This window comes from Carlito syrichta, unplaced genomic scaffold (assembly GCF_000164805.1).
Source record: "Carlito syrichta isolate Samal-C Ts95f unplaced genomic scaffold, Tarsius_syrichta-2.0.1 Scaffold308284, whole genome shotgun sequence".
In the NCBI taxonomy this organism is placed as follows: Eukaryota; Metazoa; Chordata; class Mammalia; order Primates; family Tarsiidae; genus Carlito; species Carlito syrichta.
In genome coordinates, this window is record NW_007252380.1 from 138996 (window position 1) to 156569 (window position 17574).

At 36.3% G+C, this 17574-nt stretch overlaps 1 protein-coding gene across 1 annotated transcript in view; it reads left to right on the forward strand.

The window, feature by feature from the left end:
• The window catches only part of LOC103267819 (guanylate-binding protein 5), a 9607-nt gene extending 5728 nt beyond the window's left edge, over positions 1–3879 (forward strand). The window contains 4 exon segments of the mRNA XM_008065396.2: positions 693–961; positions 1833–1935; positions 2236–2417; positions 3766–3879. Of these exon segments, the coding sequence (XP_008063587.1) occupies positions 693–961; positions 1833–1935; positions 2236–2417; positions 3766–3879 (668 nt within the window).
• The last annotated feature ends 13695 nt before the right edge of the window (positions 3880–17574 follow it).

Sequence of the window (17574 nt, forward strand, 5' to 3'; positions counted from 1 at the left end):
GCTGGAGCCCAGCAGGTCGAGGCTGCGGTGGCCGGGAGCGGCCACTGCACTCCAGTCTGGGTGACAGTGAGACTCCAACTGAAAAAAAAAAAGGAAGGCAAAGTATTGCTATGAATGATAAAATAAAACTTAGTTAAGAAAAGCAATTCGTACTGACTGGAAAATAATTACTTATGTCCCTGTGATAACACTTCAATATGAAAACAAACAAGCAAGTCACTACTCTGGACCCTGCATATGACCTATATTTTACTATGTTATATACATAAAAAGGTGAGTTAATTTTATTCCTTTGAAGAATTGTATTTGCAAAGTATTCATTCATTTTCTTTTTTATTAATCAGGCATAAAGAATTACAGTTGGTTCTACTAAAATATGACAGATCCAGGTTTAACAGAATAGGCTGGTGTCCTTCCAGCCAATTATATAAATCTACATTCTCATTGGAAATCCCATAGAAGCCCATAAAACACTGAAACCAGGAAAGTTATAAAACAGTAAACTGCTTTTAAAATTAAGGCATGAAACTAGAGGTCTGTAATCTGAAGATCACAACCTAAAGCAAAAACAATAAGAGATTTCTAACTCAAAAGTTAATATCATTTTCCTGTATATTCCTTGGAACTTTTCTTGGTTTGGTGGGAAGGATATCTTGCTTATATTCTTCTAAGTTTCTAGAAAAAAAATATAGGTTCTTTCTGAAAAGTATTTCTAGCATCTTCACTATGGATTTTTATCTCTTTGAAGAGACTACTGAATAAAAAGAAGAAAAACATTTTTAAACAGAACGTGGAAGCGTCGTCGAATCGTTGCTCAGCTTTACTGCAGGATATTTTTGGTCCTCTGGAAGAAGCAGTGAAGAAGGGAATTTATTCTAAGCCAGGAGGCCATAATCTCTTCATTCAGAAGGTAGAAGAGCTGAAGGCAAAGTACTATCAGACACCTGGAAAAGGAATAAAGGTATCCCTAGTTTTAACTATTGATGTGTAGCATTGCTGCAGGGCTTCTTTGGTAAAACCAGTAAGGGCAGGAGGAAAGACATGCATACAGAAACACAGATGAGGTTTATGTCTCTGCCTTTCATTGAATAAGTAATCATGTTAAAACTATGCCTGATATTGATGTTTCAAGCACAAAATTTATACTCTAATGATAGCTGTGAAATTAAATTGAACCATCACCATAATAACCAGACTTGTATTGTGACCATCAGTATTAATTACAATAGAGGGACCCTTTTGGTGTTGTAGGACAGAATCCCAATAATTGAAACAAACTTAAGAAAAACTGGTAATTTGTTGGCTTACACAAACTAAAAGCAAGAGATTTTGATTCAGTTTCAAGTATACATACATTCAGAAGTTTAAACAATGCCATCAATTTTCTTCTTTCTATCCAACCCCCTACTTTTTCTGTTCTGTTTTCCTGACTGTTGGCTTCATGTCCAGGTAGGCTTAGCCCACACAGCAATGAAGATGACACCAACAGGTCCAACCCTAACTAGGCCTTTGTTCCCTCGGTCTCAAGGGAAAGAGAACTTTTCCTCATCATATATCAGTCTTTCAAACACCCAAATGTCATCAATTTTCCTCCTTGCCATATTTTTCCACCTGTGAACAAATCTTTTGCATCTAGTGTCCTTGAGTTTTCTGATTGATCATGGAGTCATACCAAAACTTGTGACAGGAGAGGCTTGGTTGGCAGTTCCAATGAGTGCAGGCTGAGCAGCTCCTTCAAGGAAAAAATGCTGGAAGGAACAAGAAATAAAGATGTTTACAACATTCATAATCATCATTTCCTACTTCTAACTGCATGTCTTTGGGGTTGCTAGGCTCAAGAAGTTCTGCAGAAATATTTAAAGTCCAAGGCATCTATGAGTGATGTGATCCTTCAGGCAGACCAGGCTCTCACAGCAAGGGAACAAAAGATGAAAGGTGAGAAGAAATTTGAAATGATGTAAGAAGGAAAGAAATGTCTACAAATCTGAAATATGGCCTGGCCCAAATGAGATCACTAAACTAGAGCAAGACTGGTGGAGACACTTCTTAGAGCCTAAGGCCATATCTGGGTGTGGCATGATCAATTACATAATGATTATCTGGAAGGGAAAACAACCTCAGGGAATTTTCTTCATGAAGTTGGAACAATAAAAAATAAGAGTAGGAGGCAGAAGGAAGGGGCACATTAATCCTAGAGGGGTTTATCTTTTTCTTCTTTTTCCTCTCTCTCCTCAGTGGAATGTGTGAAAGCGGAGGCTGCAAAGGCTAATGCACAAAGGTTGGAGGCAATCCAAAGGAGGAACCAGGAAAGAATGAAGCAGCTGGAGAGACTCCATCAGGAACAAGTGAGACAGATGGAGCTATCCAGAAAAAATTGGATGACAGAGATAAGGAGGACGCAGGAACGTCGTTTCCAGGTATTTGTCAATTGATTCATCTCTCTCTCATTTGTAACAATGAGAGCATGAAGCAGTGGCAACGGCCAGAGGCAGTAGGAAACTACCGTTCTAGGCAAGGGCTCTCTGCAGCCAGACTTCCCGAGTGTGAATCCAGGTTCCAGATTTTATTAAGCGTATAGTTTAGTCAAGTTATCTGTCCCCTCTGTGCCTTGTTTTCCCTTTGTGTAAAAATGGATACAGTGTTGATATCTATTTGATTGTTATTTTGAAAGTAAAATGAGTTAATTTTTGTGTTTAGAATAGTTGTTGGCATAGAGTTAGCACTATAAATTGTTAAATAAAAACCAAGGCATCTGTAACCTAAAGTAATTCATTTTCCTTGTTAACTTGTTAATTACTCTGAAAAATATTTTGCTTTGTTAAATTAATTTCATATTACCATGCAGAGTTTCTTTCATCCTGTTATTTAGTTTCACCATCATTCAAGAATCATTTGTTGCTTACCAATCACTTCATAAATAATATATTATTTACCAAGCACTTTACATGCATTCTCTCAACTGATCTCATACATTGTGAAGCCAAGCTGTTGTGCCCTCACTTTTCAGATGAGATAAATAAGGTTTCAAAGAGATAATAAATGCCAATATCACAGCCTAGCAAGTCAGCACAACTGCCTTTCCAGTGACTGGGATCTACAGTGTTTTTACTTCTGCAAACCTGATGTGAAAATCCTATGTCAGCAACATAATGACACAAATAACATCCTAATACTTGCCCCTGACGGGTCAGTCTTCCTGTAGGTACTCATTTTTCAGAATTACTTCAAAATATATTTAAGATTGCTGTTCTTTCCTAAAGAGCAGTATAGACAACCTGTGATGATTTATTTGTGTGTTTTAAGTCTTTTCTTCTACTTCTGCCATCAAGATTGTGGTGACTTGGAACAAATTCCCTCTCTGAGGCTCAGACACCCCACCTAGTTTTGATGTCACCCAGACACGCTGTTTTTGTATCAGCCTTTTCTCTTAGAAATATATCTAACATTCTCCTGTGTGTGAACTAGAATTGAAGTCAAGATGTGACTAAGATTGTCAAAAGAAATTGTGTAGTTTAAGGGTACAGGGTGCCTTGAGATGGAATTCCAAGGACATCAACATTTCAGGGATCGAGAGATGATAATGTTTCTGGAGCTAGAAAAAGACAAACAGGATGGATAATTATAGAAGTAGGTTGGATATACATGAACGGAAGAGAGATATTCAGAGACTATCTATTGTTACTTGGGTTAAAATAAGTAATGCCAAGTGAGAGACCTAAGCAATCAGAATGAAGCTTCATCTTCTTTCTGTTTATCACTCTTTAGGAAGAGACTGAAAAGCTCAAGGCGTCAATCCAAGCTGAACACAGAAGACTTCATAATGAGGTCCAGCAGCTCCAAAGGACTGTTAATGCAGATGATTCATGTATCTTACTCTAAAGTGCTAAACATCAGAGTTTCCTTTTCTTACTCTTTGTCACGTTAGACACAAAGGAACAATAAATTACAGAACTTGGGGCAATCAACACTTAAGTAAACTTTACAATTATTACATCAAATTTTTGTGTAGAGTTATAAGGTTATGATGCTGGAATCTGATAAAATGTACATCTCAATAATCCAACAGTTTAAAAGAGTATTGCTTCTGTGAAGATATTATTAATTGTATAATAAGGGACATTTTATCACTGACTTCATTTAGACTTGTTGGAATAATTCCATCAGGAGACACTTTCTTTTGCATCTCAGTGTCAACTGTCTAATTTTCCATATCTGTCTCAGAATATTATAAGTTGCTTAGCAGTTGTTATCCGCATGGACTCAGTCAAATGGAACTTGACTAAAGTAGTGGGCATCACTCTTGCTGATGCTTATGGGCTAGATGCCACCAAAGGGTTGCACCAAGAGTAAAGTAGAAACAATGTGCTGTTCTCAGTTGGGTGGAGGCTGCTGTTCTGTGGACAGTGGCGTGGTTCCTCAGCACTGACAGTAGACCATCTACACATAAATTCCTAGATGAAAGCCAATCATGTATAATAAAATAGAGATCATTCCGAAGATTAAAGAAGTTACCAGCATGAAAACTGTGTCATAAGCTTAAGGGATAAAGAAGAAGCTTTTTCCTTTCTGTTCCCCCTCACCAAGGGCATAACTTTAACAGGACATTCTGTAACCTGAAACAATTTGTGTTGGATTTAACAATTGTGTATGACATGTTTATAATCCTTTAGACCCTATAGATACAAGGTATAAGGAATGCTATATAATGTGCCAAAAAATCTGATGGAATTTATTTAATTTTGTGGTTGCTTATGGTGCTAAAGTTAAATTATCTTGATTCGTTGCAATCATGTGAAAGAGTATTGACTTTTAAAAATTATATAGATTTTATAAATGTATCTGTTTGTACATGTTTTAACCAGGAAAACATTTAAATATTTTCCTTAATAGTTAAAAGTCTATAGAGAAGCCTTTTGAATTTCCCTAAGGAGACTAAGAGTTACTTTAAGAATAGAATATAAACACACTTTATTATATCTTCGTACTTGCTTCTTGTTCCTTTGCTTTTGCATATCTCCAGTAAAATATGTTTTAAAAAATTACAGAAACATTACACAAAGCTGTATGGTCTATCCCTTATAACTCCTTACTTATGTAAGGAATCTCTCAGGTAGGTTAAATTATAGGAACTTGATTTTTCTTTTAGTTGCTTAAAATATTAACTTATTTAAAGAAAAAAAATGCAGATAAATTTTAGTGTCTGTTCCTTTTTTCTGTTCTTTGGAGAATTTTAATACACAGAGCTTCTCACATCAGATAAAGTCTTGTGCTACTCTGTTGTATTTCTAGATTTGAAATGAACTTCAGAGGGTATCAGCATATTTGAGCACGTGTCTAGCAATATTCTATAATTAACTTTGCAAGCTGCACAATTTATAAAGAAGAATTGATTGAAAAGAATAGCTCTGTCTCCAAATTAAATACCGATAACATTTTAATCTATCTCAAAAAAATTGTCTAATCCTGAGACTCAGCAAAATTAAGTCACTTTTCTAAGGTTTCACACCTTGGTACTGTCAGCCTAGGCTCTATTAAAAAGAAGCTGAATTCCAGCCCAATATTTTTTCTACTATATCACCCTCACCATAAACCTCCAGAGGGGCATGCTGCTTTTACCAGCGGCCCACAGAATCTTCTTCCTCACCAACTTCCCTGGCTCCCACTCATCCTCAAACAAGATTTCATAGGACACAAGTGTGTCATGGGCTGCAAAAAGACAGAAAAAGCACTGCATGGTAAACATGGATGGTTTCCTGAAGTTACCAAGAACTAGACTATATTTTATGATCATCTTGGCTTTATGGTTGTGAAGTCAACCAATCAAGTTTTAAGTGTAATGAAAAGCAGGGAAGTAGATTCTTCCTTAGAGCCTCCAGCTACAATGCAGCCTGGTTAACACCTTAATTTTAGCCTCACAAATTTCTGGTTTCCAGATTTACAATAAGCTTCTGTTGCTTTAAGCCACAAGGTTTGTTATAGTAGTAATAGGAAACTGAAATAATTTCTTTATTAATTAGCTTTATGAATAGTTGCTAATAACAGATAATACTTATCCAGGATTTATTATGTGTCAGTTGTGATCACTATAATAATTATCTATTGCTCACAGAATCCCTATAGGCATTTAGTATTGTTTCATTACATTTATGAACAATATTATTAATATATGTTAGTGCCATTATTATTACAACTATTATTGTTAAGGGATTAAATTAAATTATGGACAATGCCTCAGAAAGTCTATTGAATTTAGACTCCACATTAATAACCATTTTGTGATATTCTCTTTCTTGTCTTATTGAGGAAAACATAGAAATATTAAATACTGTGTTAAAATATATGGAAATTACTTTAAAAATCAAAAGCATAGATTCAAAACAATATAAAACATTCATACAAAAAAGCAGACAAAGAAATTCCCCCCAAAAAGTAGAGACAATGCAGTAATGACTTTTGAATACACTGATCATCAATGGAACAGAATAGAAAGTTCAAAAATAGACTGTAAAGGAATGATGTAGGGTAAAGATAAACCTCTTGATAAGTTGGGACAACCAGATGTCCATTTAGAAAATATCAAGTTGGAACTAAACCTCAAATACAAAAAAAAAAAACACCTAAATTGGTGAAAGGAAAAATGCAAAAATACAAAGATACATTTAGAAAAAAACAAGGTTATTTTTTTATAAACCTACAAAAGGAAGGGCCTTTCTAAATGTAACTCAATACTCTCTTGAAATATCTCTCAATTCCTTATCTTCATCAACTATAACACAATTTTTTGCTCTCTTTCAAAGCAATATTTTGATAAGTTACAGTCCCTCTCTGTTTTTCAAAATTATGAAATATGACATATACTGAAACATGTATAAAACATAAAATGTACAGTACTCCATATAAATAAATTATAAAATGAATTCACAAGTCACCAAACAGGCACATAAATTCAGCACTCCTAAATTCCGAAAAGTGAATATGACAACCCTGCTAGAGCAAATTAATATCACAACTTTCACAATTATTTACTAGGATTTCATTATATACATGTGAACTTCTAAATAATTTAATTTAGTTTGGCCTACTTTCATACTTTATCTAAATGTAAATACATTATATGTATTCTCTTGTTTTGCTTCATTTGTTAATAAGATGTTAATAAGATTCATCTAGCTCTTCATATGTAGTTGTAAGCTGTTGGGAGCCAACATCTACGGCTATACAGTTGAGGCCTATGAAGGCCCATGATGGAGATCTGCTTTTGACACAAAAGCATCAGTGACACCTATAGTGTTGGTATATGAATAGTGACCAGTTTGTATATGTGACATAAAAGCTTATATTATTTGAAAGTAAACCTTTTAAACAGTCAGGCTAAAATTTCAGGTAAAGCCTTACAGCAGAAAAACATTCTGTGCTTTAAGTTTCCATTTTTCTCTAACTCTCTGAGCCATTCTTAAGTCTCTGTTTCTCAGTAGTAACCATATAGCCTTTGTTTCTGTAAGCAGAAATTGCTTTAATAGTTTTGTTTTCCTACCTCTAGCCAGGCAGAACGTTCTTAGTTTCATTATGTGCCAAAACTCTTAGTCTGCCTCTGCCCCCCGGCCATCGTCATGGCAACTGTGCCTTTTCTTGTCCAAAGGTGTGACAATCACTCTTTGACTTATTCACTTAGACCAGAAATTTTATAAGGAAGTTTAGAAATACATATACATAGTTCAGTTATCCATATATAACACTATGTGAACTTGTGCTTGCTACTTCACCTCCTTCTGCTTGAAATTTGCCCTCTAATATGCCTGTGTATGGTAGTGATAAAACCCAGTCACAGGCCTGTTGGAGAGTGATTCCTTAGTACTTTCCCTTATTATTGGATATACTTTTGCACTTTGGATTTCTGCTTTGAGGCATCGACTTCAGTGTCTGGCAAACTTCAATGGTAAAGTACACATTGGGTTTGTCGAATACTGTGGTTAACGTTTTCTGCTTCTCACTATTTAGCATTTTATAGAAGGCTCTGACAACGGCGTCTCTGACAGGCTTTTAAGATCAAAGTTTAGAGCATGCGAGACACCGAGACTAGCGCCTCTCTGTCTTCTTCTCTTAGGTATAATCTGTGCTTTATCTGCTTTATCAGCTTATCATTTGAAATTATATATTTGAACTTTTATAAGAAATCATATATTAAATCATATAGTTGGATGCTAAAAATCATAGGTGTTAGTTATGATATTGTTTTAAATGTGTGTACTCTGATACTAATCATTCTGTTTGGAGTATGTGGATCTTGTGATACAGATTTGATATGATGTGTATCACTGGATTCATATGCCCCCAGCAAAAATATTTCACTACTAGAAGTTAAGATAATTAATATAAATCTTGATTGTTTTGTTAAATCATAGTGGGTTAGTAAAAAGGGAAATTTTTACCTTAAGTAAAATTCAATGTAGTTTATAATATATAGATTAATCATTAGGTATTATAGAAAACAGTTTGCTATGCTATTGTTAAAATCATACACCTGTTATTTTGATATACGCCTTGTAAGGCACACAGAGTTCTCGTTGTCAATTGTCACCCTAAACAAAAATCTTTTGTGAAGAACATTATGCATTATACGATTTGAAAGCCCCTAGCAAATATTTGATTATTGCTGAATATTGTAGAAAATGGTATATAAGGTGGAAGGAGTTTGAATAAAATTCGGACTCAGTCCTGATCAGACTGATCCCAGAAGAACTGCCTCCTAGCGGTTTCTTCTTGCCGCGTCCTGATTCCCTGGAGCAGGTCCAACTCCCCTCAGGTCGGGCTGGTCCCCGACAGTAAGCTGTATATATTGTGTTATATAAGGATAAAAAATTATTCATTCTACTATTGATAAATATTTGGATTTTCAAGTTTATCTCATGAAATATTATTAAGAGCATTTCTGGACATACACACTTGCACATGTATATGTAAACTTTTCTTGTGTAGTAGTCTCAGAAGTGGAATTCCAAGGTCATAAAGGATATGTATCTTTAGTCTTTCTAGATCAGGTTTAACATCATGTCAAGGTCTCTGTAGCAATTTACATACATATAATAATTTGCATACAATTTTCATACATAAGATTATGATTAATCTCTACATCAAAATTTTTAAACTTTTATTAATGTGGTGATCATGTGGCGGTTACTTGTTGGGACGTTAATTTGCATTTTCTTCATACAAATGAGGCAGAATACTTTTTCATATTTTTTTGTTAGTTCTTTTTTTATTTTTTGTGAAAGACCTGTTGATGTAATTTTTCTATTGCGCTCCCTTTTTCTTGTTTTGGGGGAGTTCATTATATGTTCTGGACTTGAAACTTTGTTGGTTAAATGATTTGCTAATGTCATTTCCCATCTGCAACTTGCTTTAACTCTTTTTATTGTATTTTCATGAAAATAAGTTCTGAATTTTAGTGTATTTTCATGAAAATAAGTTCTGAATTTTAGTGTAGCCAATAATATTTTACTTTCTGTTTAATGGCATGTTTTTATGTGTGTATGTATGTCTTCTGTAAGAGTGCTTTCTCTCGTCCAAGGTCATGATTTACTTTTCTATTTAAATTCTAAAATGTGTATAATTTTACCATTCACATTAAGATCTATGATTCACTAAAAATTGAATTTCTATGTGGTGTAAAGTATGGGTCCAAAGTATTATTCTGGAGAAGAATAATTCAGTTTGCCAAGACAAACTAATTAGAAGATAATCTTTTTTTCCAAACATAGAAAGGGACAATCCTTTCTTTTTTGTTTTTTAAGTTGGAGTCTCATTCTGTCGCCCAGACTGGAGTGCAGTGGCACACTCCCTGCCACCACAGCCTCGATCTGCTGAGCTCCAGCGATCCTTCCGCCTCAGCCTTCCGAGTAGCCGGAATTACAGGCGCGCGCTACCACTCCCAGCTGATTTTTTGATTTATTGTAGAGATGAGGTCTCGCTGCCCAGGCGGGTCTCGAACCCGCGGACTCAGGCAATTCACTCACCTCAGCCTCCCAAAGGTGCGGGATTACAGGCTGAGCCACCGAGCCCGGCTTGGGGCTCGCCATTTGATGTTTGTGTTGACAGCATTCCATGCCTGTTAGAGGTGGGGAAGTTAGACATTGTGTTTTTTATATACAATATTTGCTTCTGACTCTATTAGTTTCCATTTCCCTGAGGAAAAGCAATACCTGTTCATGAATGTTGCTCACCTTTCTACTAGATCCTTTAACACAATGGTTCCCAACTTTTTGGCATTAGCAGCCTGCTTCGTGGAGGACAATTTTTCCATGGACCAGTGGTGGGAAAGGTATGGTTTCTATATGATTCAAGCACATTACATTTATTGTGTACTTTATTTCTATTATTATTACATTACAAAATATAATGAAGTTATTGTTATTATGAAATTATTATTTTAATATGAGTCTACAAGCAGTTGATTTATTATGGTCTCTGTGCAGTCAAACCCCACTGCCAATGTTAATCTGTATTTGCAATCTCTCCCCAGTACTAGTATCACCACCACAGCTCTACCTCAGATCATCAGGCATTAGTTCTCATAAGGAGTATGCAACCAAGATTCCTGGCATGTGCAGTTCACAACAAGGTTTACACTCTTATGAGAAGCTTATCCCCACTGATTTGATCTGACAGGAGGCAGAGCTCAGGTGGCAATACGAGTGATGGGGAGTGGCTGTAAATACAGATAAAGCTTCTGCTCCCTCACCAGTCACTCACCTCCTGCCATGCAGCCTGGTACTTAACAGCCCACGGTACCGGTACCATCTGTGGCTCTGGGGGTTGGGGACCCTTGCTTTGACATAAAAGTCATAGTGATTTTTAAAGCTACTTGCTTAATGTTTCAACACTTGGTCTATCATTGTTTCTGTTTCTGTTGCTTGTCTTACCTCTAATGTGGATGATTTTTCACTTTGTTTCTCTGGGTCTCATAATTTTTCATTAAGTACTGGAAATTACTGAAAAATGGCTGAGAAAAAAATAGCATTATTTATGCTTGGAAAAACACACATCTCTTTTATGTTAAGATGTTTGTGGTGAGCATTGATTACTAACACACTGTTGTTGGTCATCGGAATGTGAATTTTTTTTTTCCTATAGTTACAGTCAGTGCACCATAGGCCTCAGATTTCACCAGTGAAGTTCTACAATGACACTGTTCTCTATGTAAGACCAAAAATGCCAAGAGGTTTGTCTCAGCATTGCTGTTCCCCTCCCAGTTTTAGCAGACCCTGTATGCCTGTGTCTGCTACATGGGTTCTTTCTTTCTTTGTGCTCTTGCTCCTTTCCCAACAGTAGGCTGATATTACTTGCTACCCAGTTTGAGGTTCCTGGTCAAGGCATGGAATATCTCTACTTTCTGAGTTTTTCTGTGCAACTTCAAACCCTGGAGTTTAGTGAATGTAAGGGCTACAGTTGTGTGGATTTAAAGCCTTCAGCAGGATCTGAAAAATGCACTAGAAAACTTCAACAGCTGCTTGAGCAAGCTGAAGAGAGAAGCAGTGAGCTTGAAGACAGAACATTTAAAATTACACAATCAGAGAGGCAAACAATGGGAAAGAATGAAAAAAGCCTCTAGGAATTACAGGACACCATCAAGAGTACTAACTTGCACATAATAGAAATTAAAGAAGGAGAAAAATGGCCAGAAAACATATCTAAAAAAATAATGAATGAAAACTTTTCTAATCTGAAGAAAGAAGCTAACATCTAGGTACAGAAAGCACAGAGACCTCCAATCAAAGTTAACCACTAAGGGAGTTCACCATGACATAATAATCAAACTAACAAAAGCCAATGACAAAGAAAAAGCTCTCAGAGCAGCAAGAGATCCCGTTATGATTAGTACTGGGCTTCTCAGTGAAAACCTTGCAGACCAGAAGAGAGAGCTGAAGGTGGAGGAGGGAGCTAAGCAAGAAAATTGCAGCTAGCAAAGCTTTCTTTCATAAATAGGGAGAAGGAAAAACTTTCCCAAATGAACAAAACCTAAGGAAGTTCATCACCGTGAGGCATTATAGAATTTCTAAAGGAAGTTTTATAAACTGAAACAAAAGGCTACTAATTAGGGACATAAAACTTAGGAAAGCACAAAGCCCAAAGTTATAAGTAATACTGAACAATTTTCAGAATGTTCTAGGACTGTAATGGTGGTGCATAAAGTAGCTTCTCCCCAAATATGAAGAATAAAGGATTAGCAAACAGCAATTAGCAGACAGACATTTGAATATTCAAGCAGTAATAAAACAACAAAAGAAAAAACTATGTTTACTGTACTAAATAAAACAAATAAAATGTTCACACAGTGATTCAATTTTTAAAGTTGAAAAATCAACTTAAAGTCAAAGATACACCTCATCAACAAAGGTACCAGCACAGTGAATATTTGTATACCTAACCCTAAAATGTACCCAACAATTTTAAAATAAAAAATTTTTTTAAGTTTAAAAAAAGTCAAAGATACATTTAGTGTATAATAAATGTGACATTTTATATTAGTGAAGAGATATGGGGCATTCAGGTAATGGTATTTGTACTATAGGTAGTGATCTGGACTAAAAGTCTTCATTATACCTTATGTCAATATAAATGTCAGATCAGTCAAAATATAAATATGAAAAAATGAAACCATAGATTATATAATATCAGAGAGTAACATGGATAATATTGAAAAAGAAAAATCCTTTTGGCCGGGCTAGGTGGCTCAGTCCGTAATCCCAGCACTTTGGGAGGCTGAGGCAAGTGGATTGCCTGAGCCCATGGGTTCGAGACCCACCTGGGCAGCTTGGCAAGACCTCGTCTCTACAATAAATAAAAAACTAGCCGGGTATGGTAGAATGTGTCTGTAATTCTGGCTACTGGGAAGGCTGAGGCAGAAGGATCACCAGAGTCCAGCAGGTCGAGGCTGCGGTGGTTGTGAGGGTGCCCTGCACTGAGACTCCAACTCAAAAAAAAAAAGAAAAGAAAAGAAAAACCCTTTCTAATGTGTCATTAAATAGGAATACACAAAAAAAAGAATGTAAATTCAATGACACTAAAAAAGACATTCTTTACAGAAAAACATAATCAAAGAAAAAAGACAAAAGCAAGAAGAGAAATACATTTTAATTTATATTACAAAATGATATAATTTCTTAAACCATAAAGATTCATTATAAATAAGATAAAAAACATTCTCATTAAAAATGTGCAAACATATAAGTATATAAAGATGCTCAGCTGCATTGATAATGTTGGATGTGCAAATAGAAGTTATGAGGCACATGTTTCACCTCTAACATTCACCAGAAACAACACATTTGATGGAGCATTGGATTGATAAGGGTTCGCGGCAATTAAAAATTTCTCGCATTTGCTAGTGAGAATGTGAATTGGTACAATTATGAATCAAAATGTTAAATGTCCATACCTTTTGATCTAGTATGTCCATGCTTGAGAATTTTTCTTATAGATTTGCTTATGTGCAAAGTAGCATAGATCATAGACTATTTGTTGCAGCATTGTTGCATAATTGGAAACATCATTAAAATCCTCATGTTTGCAAATGGTAACGTACTGGTAATAAGAATTGCAAATTCTGAAACCTAGAAAATATTTTAAAAGTTGTTGAACTAAATGATTTATTTTTATCACAATAAAAGTTGTTTCATTTATTATATTTGTGTTTGTTTTTGATTAACAAAAATAAATTAAGAAATTAACATAATAAAGACAGATTTATCACCATAGTTAAAAGCATTGTTAATTTTTGGTTGGTGATGACATAAATATTTTTAGTTTTTATCTAGGTAAACATACACTATTGATATATAATTTTTTTTTTTTTTTTTTTTTGAGTTGGAGTCTCACTCTGTCGCCCAGACTGGAGTGCAGTGGTCACTTCCGGCCACCGCAGCCTCAACCTGCTGGATTCCAGCGATCCTTCCGCCTCAGCCTTCCAAGTAGCTGGAACTACAGGGGCGTGCTACCACGCCCAGCTAATTTTTGATTTATTGTAGAGATGAGGTCCTGCCTGCCCAGGCGGGTCTCGAACCTGCGGGCTCAGGCAATCCACTCACCTCAGCCTCCCAAAGGTGCGGGATTACAGGCTGAGCCACCGAACCCAGCGATATATACATTTTTATAATGAATGCTGTCATTATACATACACAGTATACACATAGTATACAAATCTTGAATTAAATTTCTTCTTAATGAAACTTTTCATGATTATTTTAAGTCAGTAATATTGCATTACCTGGAAAGGAGTGATTGTTGGAATTTATTGTTTTATACAAAATATTTATGAAGATTCAATTGTCATTGGAGTTCTTATTTGGAAGGAGTAGGAGAAATAGAACTGAGTTTCCTAATATAAAAACATGTAACTTATTTGGTCAGAAAAAAGTGATTGATGTCTTAGCACTGGTCCTGTTTTTAAGTAGACTTACCCTTAGTTTCCACTTTCATTATTACTCACAGGAAAAAAAGTTTCAAGTTTTATCTTTAAATTGGCACTAACATTTTTATCTTCATGAGGAAAATTGAACTTTGTAATTTGCAAACGTTTAATCTGTCAACTTGAAAAATTTAGAATGGACAAGAGGAGAGAAAAGCAAAATTGAAGAGTCATTCCTTACCTATTTAAAAGAAAACTTTCACCAAATTCTGTTGACAAAATGAATTGTCATTTCAAGATTTTAGCAGGCTGAGACTCTTAAGTCAGGGTTATACTTTGAATGCTTGAGTGATCCTGCTGTCCTCCAAAAAAGTGCAGTTTCAACGTGATGACTGTGTTTCTAAAGAGATGAGAGTGGCTGATTGTTTATCTAAAGAGAAATAATGGCAGGCACAACATGATCCCTAGGCCCAAGTTTGGCACATGGAAAGATCAAATGAGAAGCATTATTGCATACACAATAGCTACTCTTTATTCGAGGGTGTGATCCCCACTCCCTGCTGCCAGCCATTTTCTAGATGTCCCTTTTGTTGGCATCTACTCAGTATTTCCTCTGTCAACAGACAACGCTGCATCTACAGGTACTCAGAGAAGTTGTTTCATTCTCCTCTAACTTACTCCATGCCTACAATATTCCAGAAGATTTCCAGGGCAAAGAAAACAGAAATGAGAATTCTAGCTATCTAGCAGGATTGTGATAAGGGAAGCAGTTGAACCTGTATTTGAAGGAGAGGCAGGAAAGTTTCTTCATCAGTGTTTACTGCAATAATACTGCATAAATAATCCCCAATATTCAATCAGTTTATAAAAACAAATATTTCTTGCTCAAGTAACTCAATTTGACTACAGAAGTTATGCTTTAGACTAGGGATTAGATTAAAATCTATTTTGTGTGTACTTTTTTTTTTTTTTTGAGTTGGAGTCTCACTCTGTCACCCAGACTGGAGTGCAGTGGCTTCTCCCAGCCACCGCAGCCTCGACCTGGTGGGCTCCGGCGATCCTTCCATCTCAGCCTTCCAAGTAGCTGGAACTACAAGCACGCGCTACGACGCCCGGCTAATTTTTGATTTATTGTAGAGATGAGGTCTCGCCAAGTTGCCCAGGTGGGTCTCAAACCCACGGGCTCAGGCAATCCACTCACCTCAGCCTCCCAAAGGCGCAGGATTGCAGGCTGAGCCACCGAGCCCAGCTTGTGTGTACTTTTCAATTGTGCTTGAACTGAAGGAGCAATTTCTATCTTGGTTTTGCTGTACTCTTTGTAGAGTACAAATAGGACTGGTGGGTGCCTATAATATCTTTGGAAAACTCAGCCCTAGAATGATCCACTGTCCTTTCTAACCATATTCCATTTGCAAATCAAGTCACATGGTCAATCTCATTATATTGCCTCTCATATAATTCCATGAGAGTAAGGAGGGAAGATTGAATACATGTTGAATAGTTACATCTACGGTTAAACCCAGCACGCCGAGAAGGAGAATGGCATATCAAGACACTTAACCATAATCCATCATGTGTTACAGCTGATCAGGGATCCTGTGAACTGGTTAGTCTATTGTAGCCTCGTTTATATCATATGAATAGTAGTATCTCTACATGAAAACCAAGAATACAGCTCTTATCTCTTTAGCATCATTTGGAATGAACACTAAGGGGGATAACGAGCAACCTAGCAACCTATGCTGGCTTTATGGTAAGACTACCTACAAGCTACAATTAAGTTGAAAGGCTAAAAGAATCATTGAGAGCATGTTCAGTTTATTATGGGATAACATACTGATTCTAAGGACATTTAACCAATAATGTACTGATTCTAAGGACATTTAACAGTAGATGCACCACTGAATGATCTTGATGAGGTGCCTTGATCAAATAGCAGTTCCCTACCATTTAAAAAAATACAGGCTGGGCGCAGTGGCTTAAGGTTGCAATCCCAGCACCTTGGGAGGCAGAGGTGAGGGGAATGCCTGAGTCCATGGGTTCGAGACCAACCTGGGAAAGTTGGTGAGACCTCATCTCTATAATAAATCAAAAAATATATTGGGCATGGTAGCACATGCCTGAAGTTCTAGCTACTTGGAAGGCCGAGGCAGAAGGATCACCTGAGCCCAGCAGTTTGAGGCTGCAATGACCGTGAGCGTGCCACTGTACTCCAGCTTGGGTGACAGAGTGAGAATCCAACTCAAAACAAACAAGCAAGCAAATACAACCTCATTCTTTGATGAAGAACAACAGACAGTGGTTAACCTAAAAGTTTTGTGGCAAAACCTTACATAGAAGAAAACCCTTCTTAGGCCCTGAAAACTTACCCTCCTCAATAAGTAATATATTCAGAAGTTGTTTTCTCTAATTGAAAATTGAAACTTTTTCTAGGAAGCCCTACTCTTAACAAGAAAGAAGAAGTTTTTGAACCATGCCTAGGTCAGCTTCCGTGAAAATAGCAGTCTAAGAAAAACAGGACATTTATGCAAATCCAAACTCAAAGTATCAGAGCATGCAAAATCCCAACTCCAAGGACTGTGACAGAATGCCCAAGTGCTGATAATGGAGAGAATTTGTACAAAATGTATATAGAAGAGAAATTTCATGTCACAGAAGAAAAATGCAACTCTTTGCTTGTAATTCCAATGAAGTTCATTCTTGTGCACACATTACCTGTGGCAGAAGAGAACATCTCTCCAATACAAGTTAAATTTCACTTAGTTTGATCTAAAATAATTTTGTGTTAGGCAAATGATTGGAGAAGATAAAGGACACTCCAGGCTCTTGTCCGAAAATTGAGAAGAAACTCATCTTAGGAGGGAGAGGTAGGTGTCATGCCAAGGAGGCTGGAAAGGAACTATCCGAGAAGTGAACAGTTCTATTGTAAGATTTACATATTTTCTTCAAGAGTAGGCTGCATTAGAAAAAAACAACCCCATTATAAAATGGGCAAAAGATATGAACAGACACTTCACAAAAGAGGACATCTGAGCGGTCAACAAACACATGAAGAAATGTTCAACCTCACTAATCATCAGGGAGATGCAAATCAAAACCACACTGAGATACCACCTAACTCCAGTCAGAATGGCAATTATCAGCAACTCAAAAAATAACAGCTGCTGGAG